At 34.3% G+C, this 25,273-nt stretch overlaps 3 protein-coding genes across 4 annotated transcripts; 1 reads left to right on the plus strand and 2 right to left on the minus strand.

Moving 5' to 3' along the window:
* The first annotated feature begins 6,173 nt into the window (after positions 1-6,173).
* Positions 6,174-9,777, plus strand: LOC138335893 (uncharacterized). The gene is made up of 2 exons (XM_069285072.1): positions 6,174-7,915; positions 8,107-9,777. The coding sequence occupies exons 1-2, from the start codon at positions 6,307-6,309 to the stop codon at positions 8,301-8,303; spliced, it is 1,806 nt and encodes a 601-aa protein (XP_069141173.1). The 5' UTR covers positions 6,174-6,306; the 3' UTR covers positions 8,304-9,777.
* A 77-nt stretch (positions 9,778-9,854) lies between these two features.
* On the minus strand, positions 9,855-14,936 carry LOC138335894 (uncharacterized). Of its 2 annotated transcripts, XM_069285074.1 has the most exons (5): positions 14,561-14,936; positions 13,549-14,199; positions 12,896-13,009; positions 11,420-11,631; positions 9,855-9,944 (listed from the first exon to the last, which is right to left on the minus strand). In XM_069285074.1, exons 1-4 carry the CDS (start codon positions 14,901-14,903, stop codon positions 11,447-11,449), a joined length of 1,293 nt encoding a protein of 430 aa, XP_069141175.1. In that variant the 5' UTR covers positions 14,904-14,936; the 3' UTR covers positions 9,855-9,944; positions 11,420-11,446. The 2 variants fall into 2 exon arrangements, with proteins under 2 accessions (XP_069141175.1, XP_069141174.1); XM_069285073.1 differs by lacking the exon at positions 9,855-9,944 and having other exon boundaries at positions 10,876-11,631.
* LOC138305117 (uncharacterized) lies at positions 14,905-25,014 on the minus strand. Its single transcript, XM_069245517.1, has 4 exons — positions 24,924-25,014; positions 16,702-16,822; positions 14,954-15,195; positions 14,905-14,909 (listed from the first exon to the last, which is right to left on the minus strand). Exons 1-4 carry the CDS (start codon positions 24,964-24,966, stop codon positions 14,905-14,907), a joined length of 411 nt encoding a protein of 136 aa, XP_069101618.1. The 5' UTR covers positions 24,967-25,014.
* Positions 25,015-25,273: the final 259 nt, after the last annotated feature.

A 25,273-nucleotide genomic window follows, 5' to 3' on the forward strand; every position in this document is an offset into this window, starting at 1 on the left:
GTGTCTGCTACGAATAGTATGTAGATCATTACCCTTTCATACATGTTTGCTTTCCCTATATACCAACTAAGTACGGTTTTTCAATTAGGTCGTGTACGTGTTCGTCCTAAGACGTTTCTCATTAACAAATTTTAGTACATCTTATCACATGTTTGTTTGTGACAAAAGGGCTTAGTATGAAGGACTTTAATATTGGTCCTTTTCGTCACAAGCCTATTGATATATAAAATGTGAAAAAAAACATAATAAAACGTCAACTTAATATGCCACTGATCTATAAAATGATCATATCAATAAGGTTTTAATATATACCTTATGATGTACATCTCTTTCTTTTTTTTCAATAGTTTGATGTAAAAAGAAACAGTGTTTATTTATATTAAAAGTTAAAAATAAGATGACAAAAGTGTATAATATCCCATATTAACATATATATTAGCAAAAGGTTAGTTGTAAAAGCTGGAAGTCCTACCGTAGTGATAATTTAAGTTAAACTATACGAAGTAAAAATTGGTGAGAAAATAACTGCTCAAAGACGCTTTTTCAAAATGGATACCAAATGGGTCTTAAATCTCAATATAAAAATTACAGAAATAATAGAAGTTTATATTTTGACAAAATTAGCATATGGCAACTTGCTACAGATATTGATAATTTTTATTTAGATTCCTTCCTAACGAATTCTAAAATAAAAGTTAAATTCGATGTTAATTTCCAAAACGTATGTATTTTCATCTTAGACAATAAGAGGGGTTTTCTGATGTTCTAAAGGTGATGCAGATCACATTCAATATTATCATCTCACTTTGGTATTATTATTATTTCTCCATTGTTGTTTTATCTGTTTGTGTTCTTTTGTCTCTCCTCGTCGTTGATTGTGGATCGTTAAATTGATCAGACTAGTATGGAAGTATGTTGATCTAATGTTTGGATCAGACGTAGTTATGGAAGTTATGTTAGAAAAGTTGATCTAAATGTTAAATTGGATCAGACGTAGTTATGGAAGTTATGTTAGAAAAGTTGATCTAAATGTTAAAGTGGATCAGACGTAGTTATGGAAGTTATGTTAGAAAAGTTGATCTAAATGTTAAAGTGGATCAGACGTAGTTATGGAAGTTATGTTAGAAAAGTTGATCTAAATGTTAAATTGGATCAGACGTAGTTATGGAAGTTATGTTAGAAAAGTTGATCTAACTGTTAAATTGGATCAGACGTAGTTATGGAAGTTATGTTAGAAAAGTTGATCTAACTGTTAAATTGGATCAGACGTAGTTATGGAAGTTATGTTAGAAAAGTTGATCTAAATGTTAAATTGGATCAGACGTAGTTATGGAAGTTATGTTAGAAAAGTTGATCTAACTGTTAAATTGGATCAGACGTAGTTATGGAAGTTATGTTAGAAAAGTTGATCTAACTGTTAAATTGGATCAGACGTAGTTATGGAAGTTATGTTAGAAAAGTTGATCTAAATGTTAAACGTTGGATCAGACGTAGTTATGGAAGTTATGTTAGAAAAGTTGATCTAAATGTTAAATTGGATCAGACGTAGTTTGGAAGTTATGTTAGAAAAGTTGATCTAAATGTTAAATTGGAAGTTATGGAAGTGTTAGAAAAGTTGATCTAAATGTTAAATTGGATCAGACGTAGTTATGGAAGTTATGTTAGAAAAGTTGATCTAACTGTTAAAGTGGATCAGACGTAGTTATGGAAGTTATGTTAGAAAAGTTGATCTAAATGTTAAATTGGATCAGACGTAGTTATGGAAGTCTTGTTAGAAAAGTTGATCTAAATGTTAAAGTGGATCAGACGTAGTTATGGAAGTTATGTTAGAAAAGTTGATCTAACTGTTAAATTGGATCAGACGTAGTTATGGAAGTTATGTTAGAAAAGTTGATCTAACTGTTAAATTGGATCAGACGTAGTTATGGAAGTTATGTTAGAAAAGTTGATCTAAATGTTAAATTGGATCAGACGTAGTTATGGAAGTCATGTTAGAAAAGTTGATCTAAATGTTAAAGTGGATCAGACGTAGTTATGGAAGTTATGTTAGAAAAGTTGACCTAACTGTTGAAGTGGATCAGACGTAGTTATGAAAGTTATGTTAGAAAAGTTGATCTAACTGTTAAAGTGGATCAGACGTAGTTATGAAAGTCATGTTAGAAAAAAGTTGACCTAACTGTTGAAGTGGATCAGACGAGTTTGCTGACGTCATGATAGTCAAATTGACCTAGACTAGGACTGTCGAAGTAAGCATAACAATGTCGGTACATATTTAAATCACAAAAGAAACAAGATCTAGTTGGGTTTTCTCAAATGGTGTATAGATTCTTTCTCATAAGGTCAAGAGATAACTGGAGCGGAACATCACAATTTTTCAAACGTTTTACAAAGAGAAAGCATAACGAAAAACTTATTTGATCACACATGTCGACAAAAAGGTTAAATAAAAAAAATATCTGTCCGCTTTGTACACTAAGACCTATCAGATAATTCAATGTTACACCACCGCACGCCAAAAACACGTGGGTAAAGTACAACAGTTGCTTTTCTTGATCACATAAACACGCTGTTTTTTGTATTAAGTTCGTGACAAAGATTAGCCAGAGTAATTTTCTACTATAAAATAAATAACAAAAAACCGAGTGGCCCAAGAAAAGAAAACGTAATCACGGATATCCGTCGGACTTACAAGTGACCCGGCGTAGAAACAAGGCCCTGTCTATGTACGAACATTTCACTGAATTCTTGATAATACTTTGATATTCCACAGTTGATGGATTATTCATCTATTATCTACTGACTAAATATATTTATATTATTTGTGACATCCAAAGCTCTTGGCATTTTGGCTTTTATGTCATATGGTATAATGTATATCAACTTTAGTGTATAAACAAATGGCAGAGATAGAGAAGGGGTGTTGAAACCGTTCTAACTGTCTGAGGCATTATATCATATGACTGGTGATTTACGGGGATATGCGAGACCGAGTTTCGGGTTACAATAGTTCGGTAGAAAGACTGTTGTTGAACGACTGTTCCATTTGAATTGCATTTGTGAACATGGGGCATAGATTACAATGGAACCTAGATTAAAATTCCGTAAAATGGCATATATTCAATGTTGAATAATAGGAAATTGCGATTGCGTGACAGAAAAATAAACCTCTGGCATATCCCGTGTCTAGCTATTGAGAACAAAATCGTCATGTAAATTAAAATGTATTTTATATACATTGATTTGTACAGAAATAAGATAAGAAAACATACACGTAAGCCCTGGATTGGATGATCTAGGTGTGACAGTGCCATCCTAGTGAGTGACAGGATACACATAGGTCATTATCATACAATATCAACTTTTCAACTCCCTGGTACACAGTTGCCAGAGAACACATAGGTCTTAACCATACAATATCAACATCTCAACTCCCTGGTACACTGCTGACAGGGAACACATAGGTCTTTACCATACAATATCAACATCTCAACTCCCTGGTACACTGCTGACAGGGAACACATAGGTCTTTACCATACAATATCAACATCTCAACTCCCTGGTACACTGCTGTTAGGGAACACATAGGTCTTTACCATACAATATCAACATCTCAACTCCCTGGTACACTGCTGACAGGGAACACATAGGTCTTTACCATACAATATCAACATCTCAACTCCCTGGTACACTGCTGACAGGGAACACATAGGTCTTTACCATACAATATCAACATCTCAACTCCCTGGTACACTGCTGACAGGGAACACATAGGTCTTTACCATACAATATCAACATCTCAACTCCCTGGTACACTGCTGACAGGGAACACATAGGTCTTTACCATACAATATCAACATCTCAACTCCCTGGTACACACTGCTGACAGGGAACACATAGGTCTTTACCATACAATATCAACATCTCAACTCCCTGGTACACTGCTGACAGGGAACACATAGGTCTTTACCATACAATATCAACATCTCAACTCCCTGGTACACTGCTGACAGGGAACACATAGGTCTTTACCATACAATATCAACATCTCAACTCCCTGGTACACTGCTGACAGGGAACACATAGGTCTTTACCATACAATATCAACATCTCAACTCCCTGGTACACTGCTGACAGGGAACACATAGGTCTTTACCATACAATATCAACATCTCAACTCCCTGGTACACTGCTGTTAGGGAACACATAGGTCTTTACCATACAATATCAACATCTCAACTCCCTGGTACACTGCTGACAGGGAACACATAGGTCTTTACCATACAATATCAACATCTCAACTCCCTGGTACACTGCTGACAGGGAACACATAGGTCTTTACCATACAATATCAACATCTCAACTCCCTGGTACACTGCTGACAGGGAACACATAGGTCTTTACCATACAATATCAACATCTCAACTCCCTGGTACACTGCTGACAGGGAACACATAGGTCTTTAACCATACAATATCAACATCTCAACTCCCTGGTACACTGCTGACAGGGAACACATAGGTCTTTACCATACAATATCAACATCTCAACTCCCTGGTACACTGCTGACAGGGAACACATAGGTCTTTACCATACAATATCAACATCTCAACTCCCTGGTACACTGCTGACAGGGAACACATAGGTCTTTACCATACAATATCAACATCTCAACTCCCTGGTACACTGCTGACAGGGAACACATAGGTCTTTACCATACAATATCAACATCTCAACTCCCTGGTACACTGCTGACAGGGAACACATAGGTCTTAACCATACAATATCAACATCTCAACTCCCTGGTACACTGCTGTTAGGGAACACATAGGTCTTTACCATACAATATCAACATCTCAACTCCCTGGTACACTGCTGACAGGGAACACATAGGTCTTTACCATACAATATCAACATCTCAACTCCCTGGTACACTGCTGACAGGGAACACATAGGTCTTTACCATACAATATCAACATCTCAACTCCCTGGTACACTGCTGACAGGGAACACATAGGTCTTTACCATACAATATCAACATCTCAACTCCCTGGTACACTGCTGACAGGGAACACATAGGTCTTAACCATACAATATCAACATCTCAACTCCCTGGTACACTGCTGACAGGGAACACATAGGTCTTAACCATACAATATCAACATCTCAACTCCCTGGTACACTGCTGACAGGGAACACATAGGTCTTTACCATACAATATCAACATCTCAACTCCCTGGTACACTGCTGTTAGGGAACACATAGGTCTTTACCATACAATATCAACATCTCAACTCCCTGGTACACTGCTGACAGGGAACACATAGGTCTTTACCATACAATATCAACATCTCAACTCCCTGGTACACTGCTGTTAGGGAACACATAGGTCTTTACCATACAATATCAACATCTCAACTCCCTGGTACACTGCTGTTAGGGAACACATAGGTCATTACCATACAATACAATCAACATCTCAACTCCCTGGTACACTGCTGTTAGGGAACACATAGGTCTTTACCATACAATATCAACATTTCAACTCCCTAGTACACTGCTGACAGGGAACACATGTCTTACCATACATATCAACTCTCAACTCCTGTACATGTGTTAGGGAACACATAGGTCTTTAACAAATATCAACATTCAACTCCCTAGTACCACTGCTGACAGGGAACACATAGGTCTTTACCATGCGATATCAACTTTTCAACTCCCTGGTACACAGTTGCCAGAGAACACATAGGTCTTTACCATGCAATATCAACTTCTCAACTCCCTGATACACTGTTGCCACGGGAACACATAGGTCTTAACCATACTGTGCGACACGACCGACTTAACAGATGTTGCTATTTGTTTCGCAATAGGTTGGTTTGCTGAAATGGCTACTCCTTGTTGTGGTATTGTCCGTCCAGTCCAGCGCGGCTTACGAGTGTATGGAAAGTTCCAGCGTATGCGAGACGACCTTAGTGATCGAGCACAAACTGACGATGATGCATAGATCGGAGAAGAAAGTGTATCCATACAAAGGGAGACTATTCAAGTATGACATCACTGATCCTGATAATGCGGTTCCTGTGCCCGCCGAGGAGGTCATGACGGCTGATGGCTGGGAAGACGACAGACTGGTCGTGGTCGCCAACGAGAGCCTACCAGGTCGTGGTCGCCAACGAGAGCCTACCAGGACCCGATATCATCGTTTATACAGGTCAAAGGTTAAAAGTTCATGTCGTTAATAAACTGGGTTCGGATTCTGTGACGATCCACTGGCACGGACTACCTCAGCATAGTAGTCAGTGGATGGACGGCGTCCCATTTGTGACACAGTGCCCCATCCTCGCCGGCCAGACCTTCACGTATGACTTCATTGCGGAACCTAAAGGGACCTACTGGTACCATGCCCATACTGGTACAATGAGGGTAAAAGGGCTGAATGGGGCACTTATAATCAGGGAGAGACAGTCAACGATGCCAGAACACATTATGACAGTCCAGGGCTGGAACCACCACTGGGGAGGCGACATGGATCACCAGAAGATGAATTTCGGCAGCTTTCAGAATCGCGTGTCACAACCAACTACGGATTCCATTGATGGCGGCCATTTCAGCCGATTTTTCCTGACTTCGGTGCTAATTAATGGTAGAGGGAGATACTACAGTAACATGACGACTGGTGAACACAATGGCGCCCCTCTCACAGTTTTCACTGTTAATCCTAGTGTCACGTACAAGTTTAGGGTCATCCACGTCGGAGCATTATATCCTATCCGGGTCTCAGTTGACAGTCATGAACTGACCGTCATTGCTTCTGACGGCTTTGACGTACAACCTGTTAACGCAGAATCATTCATCATAAACCCAGGGGAGAGGTACGATTTCACGATAGTAACCAATCAAAATGCAGATAACTACTGGATTCGGGCTGAAACACTAGAAATAGGACTTACTCATAAAGCTGAAGCAATAATGCGCTATAGCAATGGTCCAGTAGTACAGGAACCAGCCACCTCGAGGAAGACTTGTACAGGAAACGATCGATGTCTTGTCATCAACTGTCCGTTCACGACATTTCCAGCCGATACATACACCGACTGTCTCAGGTTTGATCATCTTAGATCGTTAGCCAACAACGATCCTGCTCCCGTCCCGACGTCCGCTGATACTTTCAAAGAATACCATCTAAATTTCGCTTTTCCAGGAACAACGCATTGGCCGTCAACTATAAACGGAAGGAAATTCAAGTTTCCACAAGTGTCGGCGTTGCAGCAGCCATTCGAGATCGACTCGACATGTGACAAAGTCGACTGTGGTGAAGAAAAACTATGTGAATGTACACACACATTAGATATCAGACACAACGATGTTGTTCAATTGGTGTTGACCAATATGGGGATTGGCACAGGCTGGTCCCACCCCGTCCACCTTCACGGCTACTCTTTCTACGTATTGAAAATGGGATATGCTAACTACAACATGACAACGGCGAAGTTTATATCTCAGAATAGCGATATCGACTGTAGAGGGAATAAACCTATGGCAGAAAGCTTCTGTAACAGCGCCACATGGAGAAATTCAAGTTGGCTTGGTGACAACGTCCCTGGACTTGAGCTGGCAAACGCTCCTCGGAAGGACACGCTGATCATACCTAGCGGAGGGTACGCTGTGATAAGAATCAAGGCCGATAATCCTGGAGTTTGGCTCATGCACTGCCACATTCAGCTTCACTCTGAGGACGGAATGGTCATGCTACTGAACAATTCCTACAGCAGACACCCGGCCCCGCCTAAAGGATTCCCAATCTGTCACGGGTATCCGTCCCAGTACCGGGAAGAGTACGAGGACCAGCTGAGGATGACACCGGCCCCTAACGTAGAGACGGTCACAAAGACCGTGAAGGTGCCATCGGAAGGTAAAAAAACTATTCATAGAGTACTTCAAAATTGACATGTACATTGCATTGAGATATTTGAAAATACTTAACGATTCTCATTAAAAATACAATAAAAAACTTTTATAGATTCAATGCTTCATCATGGTATTTATATTAAAATATCTTTATAACTTTCCATTTTTAAATTGATGGTTTTTTTCCGATTTCAGAGGGGTATGGAATGAAAACATTCTGGGTGATGTTTTCTGTTCTCGGAATTATAATCCTGCTTCTGCTCGCCTATATCCTTCATCTACGAAAGGAAGTTAAAACGGCCAAAAAAGAACGGAAGTATCTGCCTGACACTATAACACAAAGCAAAGACGGAAAGGATAATCCGGCATTTACAACTGCCACGAAATACTAATCAACATATTGTTGATTTCAAAATGCGTATACTACATTCAATAGACTAATAAACCGATGTGACTAATAACATTATACAGTGATACTATAACACTACTATAATTCTACTAAATACGATATGATAGTCAGACTTCTGTTGAATCAATTATGACGAATATTCATTAAAACTTCGGTAACTGTCACGTAGGATTTAGACATGAATGAATGACCGCGAGGTAACGATCCTACGTGGTGCGAGTGCCCGAAACTTTTATACAGATACCAACGTGTATTACTGGTTTTGTATTGAAATGCGTTCAAGCATTTACTGTGGATTTAAGTTGTTCTAAAAAACTCCCGATGCTTGTAACTTTGTAAAACAGTTCAATTTGTTTCTATAAAGAAGCGACGATTGTTTTAGTCTTTAATATTGTTTTATTTCAACGATTTGTTTCCTAGTATCATCAATAATTAATATGGATTGAGATTGTTTACCATTATATTGCTAATCGATATATTGTACATTTAAAAAATATAAGTAGTATAGAACCATGTGTTTCAGAAGATTAAGAACGGTGACGTCAGAATCTGACAGAAGTATCTAAAATAGAACCACAAGGCGGGTAGAGAACCAAGTTTGAATTCATATCTACCAGGAGAAACATCTCAGAAATCACTGTGAGCCCAGAAAAAATAATTTTAAAAATGCTCCACCGCCGACTGAGCATAAACGATATTAATCATTGAACGATAATTGGTGTTTACTCATGTAAATGTATGTCTACATAACACACACAAATAGTATAAAATGACATGTTTTGATAGATACACAATCAGCACTTAATTCCATAGAGAGCTTAGTGGCATGGGGACTTTTTTTCGGAACGCAATTAATTATATTTGATATTTATATCTTGAAGTAAAATAAGAAGCTCAAACTTTCCAATGGTGGTAATTGTGTAAAGTAGGTAACGTTTTTAACTGAAGTAAAATACTGATTCGTCTGCTGATGTTTTAGACAATTTACTTTTCGCCAGTGGTGTAGTATCTTAAATAAGCATGCACCGTGTAGTTAAACATGAGATATCATTCAACATGTTTGATATAGTATGCTTATCACTAAGAGGCAACTCAACAGCACAAATTGGCATCATTCCTTTCACTGATCTGCTGGAAAATGTTGTTATCGACTTCAACATGTTTCATATTATATACTATGTTGCTCTCATGATTTCATCTCGGATGTAATTTCTATGAAACTGAAATCTATGAATTATGAAAGTGTTTTCATATTATTCATGTCTATGTGATATCTCAATAGGAGATACAGGTCCCATTACAAGAGAACCTTATGTGAATACAATGATAGTGTAAAGAGCTGAACGTATCTTCATGGCATGCTTGTTTGATCATACATATTTTCTCTTATGATCCCGCTCGTCTTCATACTCTGGACGTAACAGCATGCTACTTGAAATAAAGTCATTGATTTATCAGCTTATAATGTGTCTTTATACGATCATGCTATATCAAAAATTGGAATGATTTCTTCACTTTCGCTTTGTGTTTTGTGAAGGTGTCATGTCCTTGTATCGTACTGACATACATCCATACAGTCTCTGTTGACCGTAATGACCCTGATGGCTGTCGTTGGGCCGTTGAACTGTAACCAAATATACAAAATGTAAGACCAAGTTCCAGACATTGATTTAAATGCACTGTGACAATCGAAGCATAGTAAGACACTGTAGATTACAGATCGTTACAGACATTGGAAAAGAAAGTAGATTTAAGCAGCAAAACGATCAATAGCGATATTATAAGTCATCTGAATTTTGATTCTTACTTTCTTGGTTGGCGTTAACAGCCATATAACCGCAGACTTCTATAGCATTCTTGAAATTATAAATAGGCTATATACGGATCATAAACTTTATCTATCGAAGATAGATTACTTGTAAAACCAAATGTTTATCTACCACATGGTCCTCCTGTTCAAAATTATTTGTTAGTAAAGATAGACAAAAGAGATATAATAAAAAAACCCGTTTATAAACAATCACCAAAAATATATCAGACATTACACTTAAAAGTATCACAGTGTGCAAAAATACCATACATTGGTATTTCATCAATACTAGATATCACATATTCTGATGTAGCAAATAATGACAACTGACACAGCTACATGCTAATACAACATATTCTAAAAGAAATTTAAAGAAATGTAAGATATTTTTGATAGGAATCCATCAAAAATAAGTTTTAAAAATATGTTATCACTATAAAACACTATGCTGGAAAAAAGTTTTGGATTATCTACATGACATTCGGTAAAAATCGGTATTCCAAAAATTGATGCTATTAATAAGAAATTGTTCATAATGAAATACAGTTCTGTGTAAATAAACACAAATGAAACTAAATTCTATTTTCAGTAAGTCTAATCAGTTGTCACATAAATTATCAATGTTAGACAATCATCAATGTGAATACCGAGTGCTTTCTCATTCCTTACTCAAGTGGTTCACTATGACTTACCAGAGTAGAATCATCCACATATAGGTCCATGTATATGGCAGAAAAAACCCATGTAAAGGCAAATCTTTAATAAATATTGAAAACATAAGGGGACTTATCATTGACCCTTGAGGTATCCATGTGTCACTTTATATGTATCTGATAAGTAGTCGACAAGGGAGACAATCTGACTTCCTAATCACTTAGGATTTGAACCATTGAATTGTGTTCCATTTTATAATACTCATTTAATAAAACATAATGATATACGATAACGTAGGCTTGTGTAAATCGACAACTTATACTCCTGTACTTACACCATTTATCAATTGTGTAGTCCATGTATCGACATTATTTAACAGCGCAGTATAACACACAAGAGTGATTCGGACGGACACCTGATTGTCATGATAAAATGGCTTTTGGAAAAGTATTCATAAAATACGCTGTAAACATAGTTTTTGAAGAATTTTCGAAGGCATTGGTTAAACAAATATCAGTCTGAAATTCCGTACATCTGCAGTGCTACCACTGTTTACCACAAGCTTCCAGAGATAAGTGAGAGACAGCTACATGTTTTTTTTTTATTTTAACATGGACAATGGCGATATTACGTACTGGGTTTGCCGCACATATTAGCTTATGCTATATAGGGTTGGTGGAATGCGATGAATCGTTACGGTGCCAACTGATCAGCGCTCGCACTGCGTTAAAAATGTCCGGAATCACTAGTATCCCAGTCAGTATGATAAGGACCGTTAATCCACACTGACCAATCACCATAGCACTGACCCTTTGGTCCTCAGCACAGATCTTGGTCCGCTTAGCCACTGGAACAAAATATAAAGGATATACATTTGGTCGTAGTTGCACAAACCAGAGAGAATATGATCATACCAGATTTACGATAAAATGTATCATTGTCAGGAATATGTTTTCAACTATTATATAAAGGCCTTGTTGAATGTAGTTGACATAATACCGTCGTTTCAATGCGGGAGCAGGGGCATACCCATGGCATCTTTTCGTGGATGAATAGAATCTTACCTAGGTACATGTATGTCAGGTGGAGAGGGACATCTCAACCAGAGTGAAAAAGTTTGGCTCGTCAACCCGAGGCTTAAGATTGGCTGCTAAAGTCTTTCACGAGAATTGAGATATCCCTGTCCACTTGACATATCCATTTTTGATTATTTTTCTCCCATACTTTCAAGAAAAACTTAGTTATTTAGAATTACTTTGACACCGTCGACATCACAGATCATAAGAGACACCGTAATGGGTAAAATTAATGACGTCTTCGACACTAGTCTCGCATGTATCAATGACGTCATGTCATTGTCAAGCGTGTGTGAGCTATCTATTCCCTATCCCAGTTAAAGATGATAAAATCTATCAACCCCTTTGGGGTGTGATAGGAGAATCTCAACCCAAAGGGAGTTCTTAAGTTGGCAAACGCGATGCTTTGCCTGTAATTCTGCCAAAAATGTTAGAAAGTACAAAAATGCGATTTCAAAAAAGCGAAGATAAATGTTTGTTTACTTACTGCATCGAAGTGGATTTTTTTTAAATTTTACTTTGTCAAACAAACTGTTAAACACGTTGAAATATGACAAACACGAATCAAAATAATTTTGAAATATTTTGTTTAAATAACATTTAAATAAATCTTTTTAACGGATTAACACCAACGAACTAAGTGAAGGCATGTAGACTTCCATATGCGATGAATATAAGTTCTGCACGCGCGTGAATCACGGGCTCGAGGTCAAGGTGATACGAATTTCCAGTTGGACTGCATATATTAATGTTTATTTGTATAGGCATGACGTTTTACAACTTCCTTTTTAGCACGCGAGTTAGTTATACGCGTGCAGGCTGGCCTGCACTAGGTAAAACAGAGAAATCTTAGCCTCACAGGAAGAACAGACATCTCTGTCCGATGGGGGAGAAAGAGTTTTCTTTTTCCTAGAAATTGCGGGATAACTCTGTCAAATATGGGGAAAACATCATTCCCTATTGTACACATGATTAAGACGTACAAATGCCTGTCTACTCTGTGGTACCACACCGTTCCATTGACGTGTTACCTACTTGAGGTTGCTTCCTTGTCTACCAGAAGGGCCGCCTTTAGGGATTCAATCCAGTCAGCCAGTTCCTCCTCATTCAACACATCGTTACAGTGACAGGCAGTCTCTGTAGGGCAGGCTACAAGTCGAGAGAAGGTGGTACAATGGATAGTTTAATGAAACATAGGACTAAAATATATCAAACATACCAATGTCATTCTATCACATCTAATATAGGATTTAGACATTATTATTCACCGTTATTATTCCAAACACGATTGGATTTTTCATTGATAAACAATGCCTAAAATGTATTTAAAAAGTCAAAACTACATAAAAATGCATGAGGCTAACCACGTTATTCTAACCACGTAATGTTATCGTAACTGACAAAAAAATATTGTTCATCGTTATCTTATTACAAACACGGTTACATAGAGAAAATTGAATGAAATGTATTGACATGTTATCAAAACCATAAACAAAAGCATCAATATGTTGCCATTTAGTGTTACCAATGAACTGTAACAACCAAGACAAATTCTCCGTGTTATTTCAACCAGATCTGCCTCGTATGACCAATCAGCATAGTGCCATTTAGTTTAACCACACTGTTTTACTTTGAAAACACATATTCTCCGTGTTTGTATGACAGTTAAGCTTCCCATTGGTACTTACCTGTCTGGGGACTGGTTTGTTGGGTGACTGACGAGGATATTGTTGTTGTTTGTTGTGTTGCTGTTGTTGTTTGTTGTGTTGCTGTTGTTTGTTGTGTTGATGTTGTTGTTGTTGTTTGTTGTGTTGCTGTTGTTTGTTGTGCTGCTGTTGTTGTTTGTTGTGTTGCTGTTGTTGTTGGTTGTGTTGCGGTTGTTGTTTGCAATGATTGCATTGTTGTCTGCTGTAACGCCGGTTGTCCAGTGGTTGTTGTTTGTGATTGTAGTGTTGTTGTTTGTGGTTGCACTGTTGTTGTATGTGGTTGTAGTGTTGTTGTTTGTGGTTGCACTGTTGTTGTATATGGTTGTAGTGTTGTTGTTTGTGGTTGCACTGTTGTTGTATGTGGTTGTAGTGTTGTTGTTTGTGGTTGCGCTGTTGTTGTTTGTGGTTGTACTGTTGTTGTATGTGGTTGTAGTGTTGTTGTTTGTGGCTGTTGTATTGTCGCTAAAGGTGTTACTGGTTGGATTCCGATTTGCTTATCTGTTGTTGAGGCTACCATTGTTGTTGTTGCTGTTGTTGCTACTGTTGTTGCTGCTGTTGGAGCTGTTGTTGTTTGTATAGTTGGTAGAGGTTGCACTGAGGTTGGCGCCAATGTAAAGTCTATGGTATATTCCCCTTTTCAAAAATGAAAATAAAAATCATAAACCTATTTGGCAATATTTCAATTTCATAAATGACAATTTAATGGTTCTATTATATTTGTTTTTACATCCAAAATTGTAAATTTGAAAAAATATAAAATCAATTTTATGCTTGCATTTTTCTAAACAAATATGTGTAACGAAAACAAGGCCTATACACTTAATTACCAATTTTATTTGTATATCCTGTTGATTATCTACAAGAAAGAAGATATTTGTTTAAAGAAGATGTAATGTCAACGGTTATATTCCAGCTTACGGGATACAGGTAATTCGTATGGGACAAAGGGAGGTAATTCTGGCAGTGTCAGCACAATATCGTAAACATTACCTACCGTAGTCTGGATCTATCCACATGTTAGGGTCACAAAGGTCAACGGCGTCTTTCTGTGTGTTTCCGATAATCGAGGTGTTGTAAAATTGGAAACATGACATCATTCCTCCGAATGGTCTTTCGTAATCCCAGTTGGTCCCGAGAAGGATGGAGCCATTAGAAATGATTTTGAGCTTATCTGTACTGGAGAGAGAGTAAGTATCCTTGATCACTGTATGTGGTTCGACAGTGTGGTCAATCAGGAAAAAGTCAAACTGGTTATCTACCCACAGCATGTTAAAGTTGATACCAACAAACTGCCACTTAGAGTGTTGTAACACGAATGAGCTGGTGAGAGAGAACATGTTATTCTCTATGTCGTAGAACTGCGTCGTCAGTTTTCCGTTGGTTAGGCCGAGCATAAACCCAGGGTAGGTATCACTGCCCTCGTAAGCCAGTAACACCGCTGATAGACTGATTACGTCGACCGGAATGTATATGAAAAACATCCAGCACATAGCCTTCTCCCCATCCATAATACCATCTTCATTGTGTAAAGAGGAGTAGGATCCGTTCCCGGGGAACAGAAGAGCGTCTAACGTCCCGCCGTACACAGTAGGCCCGGGGGACAGGGGGACGCCATATAGATACGCCAGTCTGTAAGTAGAAAGGTCATCGTGTTCATTCTTCTGGGCATTTATTCCGACAATAAAATGAAAAATTCATACTCAATTTGGTCAATAAAAAGGTAGCATGTTGCAAATGGGTTTATAGATCAAAATGGTTATGAAGATCGATCTGGGCAGTAGCTGTAACTTTATAAACCTTGAGAGGGGTAAGGATGTTGTCTTTATATGTCCTTATTATACAAGTCAGGTGCAATTTACATACGAAATACAGGGTATTATTACTGTACATAATACGCGAAAAAACTTCAGGCAAAAATACCGTGCTTCATTTTTTTAAATTATAAGTTTCCATTTGTTTCCAATGTTTTCTTCTTGGTTTTTCTTTTTTTTTTCCAGTGTCATAGTATAACCAAGCTTTTCTATTTTTAATAGTAAAATTTAAATCGTTTTCCCAAAGCAAACCATGGTATTATCTCCATTTTCCTACAATAGTAAATACAAAAGAAAATTAATTCAAACTATCATCTGAGAACATCTACCCGAAAAAGAATTGTTTCAGTTAATTTAGCCTCCATCGTTTTGACGTTAGTATAGAGAATATGATGCCATTTTAGTATGATCACTTAGATATGTGTAGCAACTTTCCGATAATTAATCAACTATATGCGATTGTAAAACCTCATTCTCCTTGACTAGCTGGTTTTGTTTTATATTTGTCTGATGATAATTTGTTACTTTATCATTATTGTTGATGTATAGTCTATCATTTTAGTTCAAGGTATCTCACATACATTATATATCATTTTGCTCTCTGAGAATTCGTTTACAGTCCCTTGGTATGGCATTTTAGGCCACAATATTCTAAAAAGTAGTACAACATCATATAACTGAGTTAAACTTTCAAAAGACGTTTATCTTTGATCTTCTACAATATCATTAACAAACTGAACTTTCATCTACATGTAGTTTAATACTGTCATCATACCAGATCGGTTGAGAAGTAATTAGATCAAATGTTCATTGAGAACATTGCCATTTGGTGGTAGTACATTCTTTTAGTGATTTTAAAATAGTTTGTGGTTAAAATATCTCGCTCATGTTACAAAATACAACAAATGACCTATAGACTAGTAAATCAATTTCGTTTTTAAAGAAAGAGCATGGTACACCGTGCAGTTTGTTTTGAAAGACTTGAGTAAACTATTTTTGATCTGATATATTCTTTGATTATGAAAGGCATACCGTCTCTAATACATTAGTACTCATTTAATGATATTCTACAAGTACTTGAAGGTAATTTGTTTACTATCACCAATAGCAGAAACCACTGACAGTCTAATTAGTACTACAATCGAACTCAGTGAAATATGAATATATCTATCAAGACTGGGGTGGACTTAGATTGTGTGAAAACCGATATCATGGCTACGCAGAAATATAAAATATGTTTTTAGCGTAGATATAAAAGGAATTGCCACTCTCAGCATTCTGGAATCAGTAACTTATGAAAGTGTGACACAACGTTACAAATTACCTTTTCTCTGTTGTTGGCACATTGTGCTTGGACGTCTGTATCGGCCAAAAGACGATTGGGGAGGGGTCCACTTTGGACAGGTTCAGTTCATTTTTACGAGACAGATGGACAGGATGTAGCGCTGTAACATGGTGAAGACTTCATGTAAAGTATCTTTACTAGTGACACATCAAGTTTAAAATATAGTTGGACTATTTTGTAATGTTGATATTTCAGAATCGGTGGACAATATATATGTACTTAAGGGTTAATTTTTTATGTTATGGAGATATAACACAAACATCTGAGTGATCTCTAAATAAACCCCGAAGCGGTTTATGTTAAGAGAACACTCAGATTTCCAAAGCATAAAACAATTATATTCAAATTAATCCTTATAATTCAATTTACTAAAGATAATCTCTTCCATACTCAAAATTTATTTTGGGACTCTTTTGTGAAATCATTACGCCGTCATCTCAGCCAATCAGAGGCGACGTTACAAACAGCGACGCCTTTTTTATGAGCTGATAAAGTAAATTTTTAAGCCAATGAAAATGCTGTTTACAAGTAAAAGTGAATTATTTTGATACAAAACAACACTCTGTGTAACGATCATCTTAATAATTATTTGTTTGATTAGGCTGTTATCATTAGGTTGATGAAAGCGCTTCATCCTCACATTTAATTATATGCGTAAAATTATTTTTTAACAATATTCCTTTTTTCAGCTCTCAGATATAGCATAGTGATCGCTACCAATTATGGCTTAGATACGACATGAAAGTTGTTTCTAATAATGTGATTTAAAGAAAGAGTGATTGCAGCCATGATTTACAGAGAGAGTGAGAAAATGAGAATCAAGAAAGATAGAAGGTACGAAGGAAGAGTTTGTAAATAGGCAGCGTAAGAATTGAGGTTATTCGTAAGTAAGGAAGCCTAGTGAGACAGACTATAGTGAGAGGAGAGAAACCAATATAGTTAAGCATAGGCAGCATGGAAGTGAAAAAAAATCAAGAACGAAAACTTACCAAATTTGTCTCGTACGCATTTCATCTCTACATTTTATGTTCCTGCCATTAATCCTAGTGAATTATTACACCAATAGTAGAATGCAGGACGGTTACATAAATGACAAACTCTTAAATATTTAAGTTTATGCTATGGATGTTTATTGTATTATGATGTTATGATGTGTGCCACTTTGATAAAACAATATTGTATTGTATTATGATGTAATGATGTGTGCCACTTTGATAAAACAATATTGTATTGTATTATGATGTAATGATGTGTGCCACTTTGATAAAACAATATTGTATTGTATTATGATGTAATGATGTGTGCCACTTTGATAAAACAATATTGTATTGTATTATGATTTTATGATGTGTGTCACTGTGATAAAACAATATTGTATTGTATTGTGATGTTATGATGTGTGCCACTTAGATTAAACACTATTGTATTGTATTATGATGTTATGAATTGTGCCACTTTTATAAAACAATATTGCATTGTATTGTGATGTTATGATGTGTGCCACTTAGATAAAACAATATTGTATTGTATTATGATGTTATGATGTGTGCCACTTTGATAAAACAATATTGTATTGTATTATGATGTTATGATGTGTGCCACTTTGATAAAACAATATTGTATTGTATTATGATGTTATGATGTGTGCCACTTTGATAAAACAATATTGTATTGTATTTGATGATGTATGATGTGTGCCACTTTGATAAAACAATATTGTATTGTATTATGATGTTATGATGTGTGCCACTTGATAAAACAATATTGTATTGTATTTGATGTTATGATGTGTGCACTTGATAAAACAATATTGTATTGTATTATGATGTTATATGTGTGCCACTTAGATAAAACAATATTGTATTGATGTTATGATGTTATGTATGTGTGCCACTTTGATAAAACAATATTGTATTGTATTATGATGTTATGATGTGTGCCACTTAGATAAAACAATATTGTATTGTATTATGATGTTATGATGTGTGCCACTTGATAAAACATTGATAAAACATTGTGCACTTAGATAAAACAATATTGTATTGTATTATGATGTTATATGATGTGTGCCACTTTGATAAAACAATATTGTATTGTATTTGATGTTATGATGTGTGCCACTTTGATAAAACAATATTGTATTGTATTGTGATGTTATGATGTGTGCCACTTAGATAAAACAATATTGTATTGTATTTGATGTTATGATGTGTGCCACTTTGATAAAACAATATTGTATTGTATTATGATGTTATGATGTGTGTCACTTTGATAAAACAATATTGTATTGTATTGTATTATGATGTTATGATGTGTGTGCCACTTAGATAAAACAATATTGTATTGTATTTGATGTTATGATGTGTGCCACTTGATAAAACATATATTGTTTGATGTATGATGTGTGCCACTTAGATAAAACAATATGTGATTGTATTGATTTATGATGATGTGTGCCACTTGATAAAACAATATTGTATTGTATTGATGTTATGATGTGTGCCACTTGATAAACAATATTGTATTGTATTTGATGTTATGATGTGTGCCACTTAGATAAAACAATATTGTATTGTATTATGATGTTATGATGTGTGCCACTTAGATAAAACAATATTGTATTGTATTATGATGTTATGATGTGTGCCACTTAGATAAAACAATATTGTATTGTATTTGATGTTATGATGTGTGCCACTTGATAAAACAATATTGTATTGTATTATGATGTTATGATGTGTGCCACTTAGATAAAACAAATATTGTATTGTATTTATGATGATGTTATGATGTGTGCCACTTTGATAAAACAATATTGTATTGTATTATGATGTTATGATGTGTGCCACTTTGATAAAACAATATTGTATTGTATTGTGATGTGTTATGATGTGTGCCACTTAGATAAAACAATATTGTATTGTATTATGATGTTATGATGTGTGCCACTTTGATAAAACAATATTGTATTGTATTATGATGTAATGATGTGTGCCACTTTGATAAAACAATATTGTATTGTATTATGATGTAATGATGTGTGCCACTTTGATAAAACAATATTGTATTGTATTGTGATGTTATGATGTATTGTATTGTGATGTTATGATGTGTGCCACTTTGATAAAACAATATTGTATTGTATTATGATGTTATGATGTGTGCCACTTAGATAAAACAATATTGTATTGTATTATGATGTTATGATGTGTGCCACTTAGATAAAACAATATTGTATTGTATTATGATGTTATGATGTGTGCCACTTTGATAAAACAATATTGTATTGTATTTATGATGTTATGATGTGTGCCACTTAGATAAAACAATATTGTATTGTATTATGATGTTATGATGTGTGCCACTTAGATAAAACAATATTGTATTGTATTATGATGTTATGATGTGTGCCACTTAGATAAAACAATATTGTATTGTATTATGATGTTATGATGTGTGCCACTTAGATAAAACAATATTGTATTGTATTATGATGTTATGATGTGTGCCACTTTGATAAAACAATATTGTATTGTATTATGATGTTATGATGTGTGCCACTTAGATAAAACAATATTGTATTGTATTATGATGTTATGATGTGTGCCACTTAGATAAAACAATATTGTATTGTATTATGATGTTATGATGTGTGCCACTTAGATAAAACAATATTGTATTGTATTATGATGTTATGATGTGTGCCACTTAGATAAAACAATATTGTATTGTATTATGATGTTATGATGTGTGCCACTTTGATAAAACAATATTGTATTGTATTATGATGTTATGATGTGTGCCACTTTGATAAAACAATATTGTATTGTATTATGATGTTATGATGTGTGCCACTTAGATAAAACAATATTGTATTGTATTATGATGTTATGATGTGTGTCACTTTGATAAAACAATATTGTATTGTATTGTGATGTTATGATGTGTGCCACTTTGATAAAACAATATTGTATTGTATTATGATGTTATGATGTGTGCCACTTTTGATAAAACAATATTGTATTGTATTGTGATGTTATGATGTGTGCCACTTGATAAAACAATTTGTATTGTATTTGATGTTATGATGTGTGCCACTTTGATAAAACAATATTGTATTGTATTGTGATGTTATGATGTGTGCCACTTAGATAAAACATATTGTATTGTATTGTATTGTGATGTTATGATGTGTGCCACTTTGATAAAACAATATTGTATATTGATGTTATGATGTGTGCCACTAAGATGAAACAATATTGTATTGTATTGTGATGTTATGATGTGTGCCACTTAGATAAAACAATATTGTATTGTATTGTGATGTTATGATGTGTGCCACTTAGATAAAACAATATTGTATGGTATTAGGATGTTTTAATGTGTGCCACTTTTATAAAACAATATTGTATTGTATTGTGATGTTATGATGTGTGCCACTTTGATAAAACAATATTGTATTGTATTATGATGTTATGATGTGTGCCACTTAGATAAAACAATATTGTATTGTATTGTATTATGATTTATGATGTGTGCCACTTAGATAAAACAATATTGTATTGTATTATGATGTTATGATGTGTGCCACTTTGATAAAACAATATTGTATTGTATTATGATGTTATGATGTGTGCCACTTTGATAAAACAATATTGTATTGTATTATGATGTTATGATGTGTAAAACAATATTGTATTGTATTATGATGTTATGATGTGTGCCACTTAGATAAAACAATATTGTATTGTATTATGATGTTATGATGTGTGCCACTTAGATAAAACAATATTGTATTGTATTATGATGTTATGATGTGTGCCACTTTGATAAAACAATATTGTATTGTATTATGATGTTATGATGTGTGCCACTTAGATAAAACAATATTGTATTGTATTGTATTATGATGTTATGATGTGTGCCACTTAGATAAAACAATATTGTATTGTATTATGATGTTATGATGTGTGCCACTTAGATAAAACAATATTGTATTGTATTATGATGTTATGATGTGTGTGCCACTTAGATAAAACAATATTGTATTTGTATTATGATGTTATGATGTGTGCCACTTAGATAAAACAATATTGTATTGTATTATGATGTTATGATGTGTGCCACTTAGATAAAACAATATTGTATTGTATTATGATGTTATGATGTGTGCCACTTAGATAAAACAATATTGTATTGTATTATGATGTTATGATGTGTGCCACTTTGATAAAACAATATTGTATTGTATTATGATGTTATGATGTGTGCCACTTAGATAAAACAATATTGTATTGTATTATGATGTTATGATGTGTGCCACTTAGATAAAACAATATTGTATTGTATTATGATGTTATGATGTGTGCCACCTTGATAAAAAAATTATTGTATTGTATTGATGATGTTATGATGTGTGCCACTTTGATAAAACAATATGTATTGTATTGTATATGTATTATGATGTGTGCCACTTTGATAAAACAATATATGTATTGTATTATGATGTTATGATGTGTGCCACTTAGATAAAACAATATTGTATGTATTGTATTATGATGTTATGATGTGTGCCACTTAGATAAAACAATATTGTATTGTATTGTGATGTTTTAATGTGTGCCACTTTGATAAAACAATATTGTATTGTATTGTGATGTTATGATGTGTGCCACTTTGATAAACAATAATTGTATTGTATTATGATGTTATGATGTGTGCCACTTTGATAAAACAATATTGTATTGTATTATGATGTTATGATGTGTGCCACTTTGATAAAACAATATTGTATTGTATTATGATGTTATGATGTGTGCCACTTAGATAAAACAATATTGTATTGTATTATGATGTTATGATGTGTGCCACTTTGATAAAACAATATTGTATTGTATTATGATGTTATGATGTGTGCCACTTTGATAAAACAATATTGTATTGTATTATGATGTTATGATGTGTGCCACTTAGATAAAACAATATTGTATTGTATTATGATGTTATGATGTGTGCCACTTTGATAAAAATATTGTATGTATTATGATGTTATGAATTGTTGCTACTTAGATAAAACAATATTGTATTGTATTTGATGTTATGATGTGTGCCACTTAGATAAAACAATATTGTATTGTATTATGATGTTATGATGTGTGCCACTTAGATAAAACAATACTGTATTGTATTGTGATGTTATGATGTGTGCCACTTAGATAAAACAATATTGTATTGTATTATGATGTTATGATGTGTGCCACTTAGATAAAACAATATTGTATTGTATTATGATGTTATGATGTGTGCCACTTAGATAAAACAATATTGTATTGTATTATGATGTTATGATGTGTGCCACTTAGATAAAACAATATTGTATTGTATTATGATGTTATGATGTGTGCCACTTAGATAAAACAATATTGTATTGTATTATGATGTTTTGATGTGTGCCACTTAGATAAAACAATATTGTATTGTATTATGATGTTTTGATGTGTGCCACTTTTATAAAACAATATTGTATTGTATTGTGATGTAATGATGTGTGCCACTTAGATAAAACAATATTGTATTGTATTATGATGTTATGATGTGTGCCACTTAGATAAAACAATATTGTATTGTATTATGATGTTTTGATGTGTGCCACTTTGATAAAACAATATTGTATTGTATTGTGATGTTATGATGTGTGCCACTTTTATAAAACAATATTGTATTGTATTGTGATGTTATGATGTGTGCCACTTAGATTAAACAATATTGTATTGTATTGTGATGTTATGATGTGTGCCACTTTGATAAAACAATATTGTATTGTATTATGATGTTTTGATGTGTGCCACTTTTATAAACAATATTGTATTGTATTATGATGTTATGATGTGTGCCACTTTGATAAAACAATATTGTATTGTATTATGATGTTTTGATGTGTGCCACTTTTATAAAACAATATTGTATTGTATTATGATGTTATGATGTGTGCGACTTAGATAAAAACAATATTGTATTGTATTATGATGTTTTGATGTGTGCGACTTAGATAAAACAATATTGTATTGTATTATGATGTTTGTGTGTGCACTTGATAAAACAATATTGTATTATTATGATGTTATGATGTGTGCCACTTTGATAAAACAATATTGTATTGTATTATGATGTTATGATGTGTGCCACTTAGATAAAACAATATTGTATTGTATTATGATGTTATGATGTGTGCCACTTAGATAAAACAATATTGTATTGTATTATGATGTTATGATGTGTGCCACTTAGATAAAACAATATTGTATTGTATTATGATGTTATGATGTGTGTCACTTGATAAAACAATATTGTATTGTATTGATGTTATGATGTGTGCCACTTAGATAAAACAATATTGTATTGTATTATGATGTTTTGATGTGTGCACTTGATAAAACAATATTGTATTGTATTATGATGTTTTGATGTGTGCCACTTAATAACAATATTGTATTGTATTATGATGTTATGATGTGTGTCACTGTGATAAAACAATATTGTATTGTATTGTGATGTTATGATGTGTGCCACTTTGATAAAATAAGTAAAACTCCTCTTAATGCCGATAGCGATAAAATCATTTTCAAAATAAACTGGAAATAATGCTAAATTTATATTGAGAGATGCTGTTTTACTTGGTGAAATAATGCTAAATTTATAATGAGAGATGTTGTTTTACTTGGTGAAATAATGCTAAATTTATAATGAGAGATGTTGTTTTACTTGGTGAAATAATGCTAAATTTATAATGAGAGATGCTGTTTTACTTGGTGAAATAATGTTCAATTTATAATGAGAGATGCTGTTTTACTTGGTAAAATAATGCTAAATTTATAATGAGGGATGCTGTTTTACTTGGTGAAATAATGTTAAATTTATAATGAGAGATGCTGTTTTACTTGGTGAAATAATGCTTAATTTATAATGAGAGATGCTATTTTACTTGGCGGTTGATTTCATAAAACTTTATCGTGTTTACCAAAGATAACGTAATAACTAAAATATCAACAAAAAAACACACACAAAAACTGGTCGACATTTAAAAAGGTTTTGGTTTATGCAAAATTCGCTTCTTTCTTGACAAAAACTTTGTCTTAAACCTGATGTTCTGTTAAATCGTATCAGAACTTTTCTATGTACACATTTAAATAAAATGTACTTACCGAAAACCAGAATGAAAACCGAATATGTATGAATGGCCGTCATTCCGTCCCATTGACAGCGCGATGATCACAGCAGACTCGGTAGATATCGATAATGAGGCAGCGTTTTGATTGAGAGGACACACTGTCATATCACCCGACACGCTCCAGGTACTACTGCTGGCTCAGGATTATGTTAATCAGCTGCTGCTTAGTCATAAAATATGACGTCATAAATTCGTTGATGGTTAGTAACGACGAGACTTTAAAAAAGACTGCTTCATAATCTTGGGATAGAATGTTAACTTCAGCTCACGTTTATCATATTAGGCTATTTTATATGAACCTATAGTAGCTGCTTCGTAATATTG

This window comes from Argopecten irradians, chromosome 12 (genome assembly GCF_041381155.1).
Source record: "Argopecten irradians isolate NY chromosome 12, Ai_NY, whole genome shotgun sequence".
In the NCBI taxonomy this organism is placed as follows: domain Eukaryota; kingdom Metazoa; phylum Mollusca; class Bivalvia; order Pectinida; family Pectinidae; genus Argopecten; species Argopecten irradians.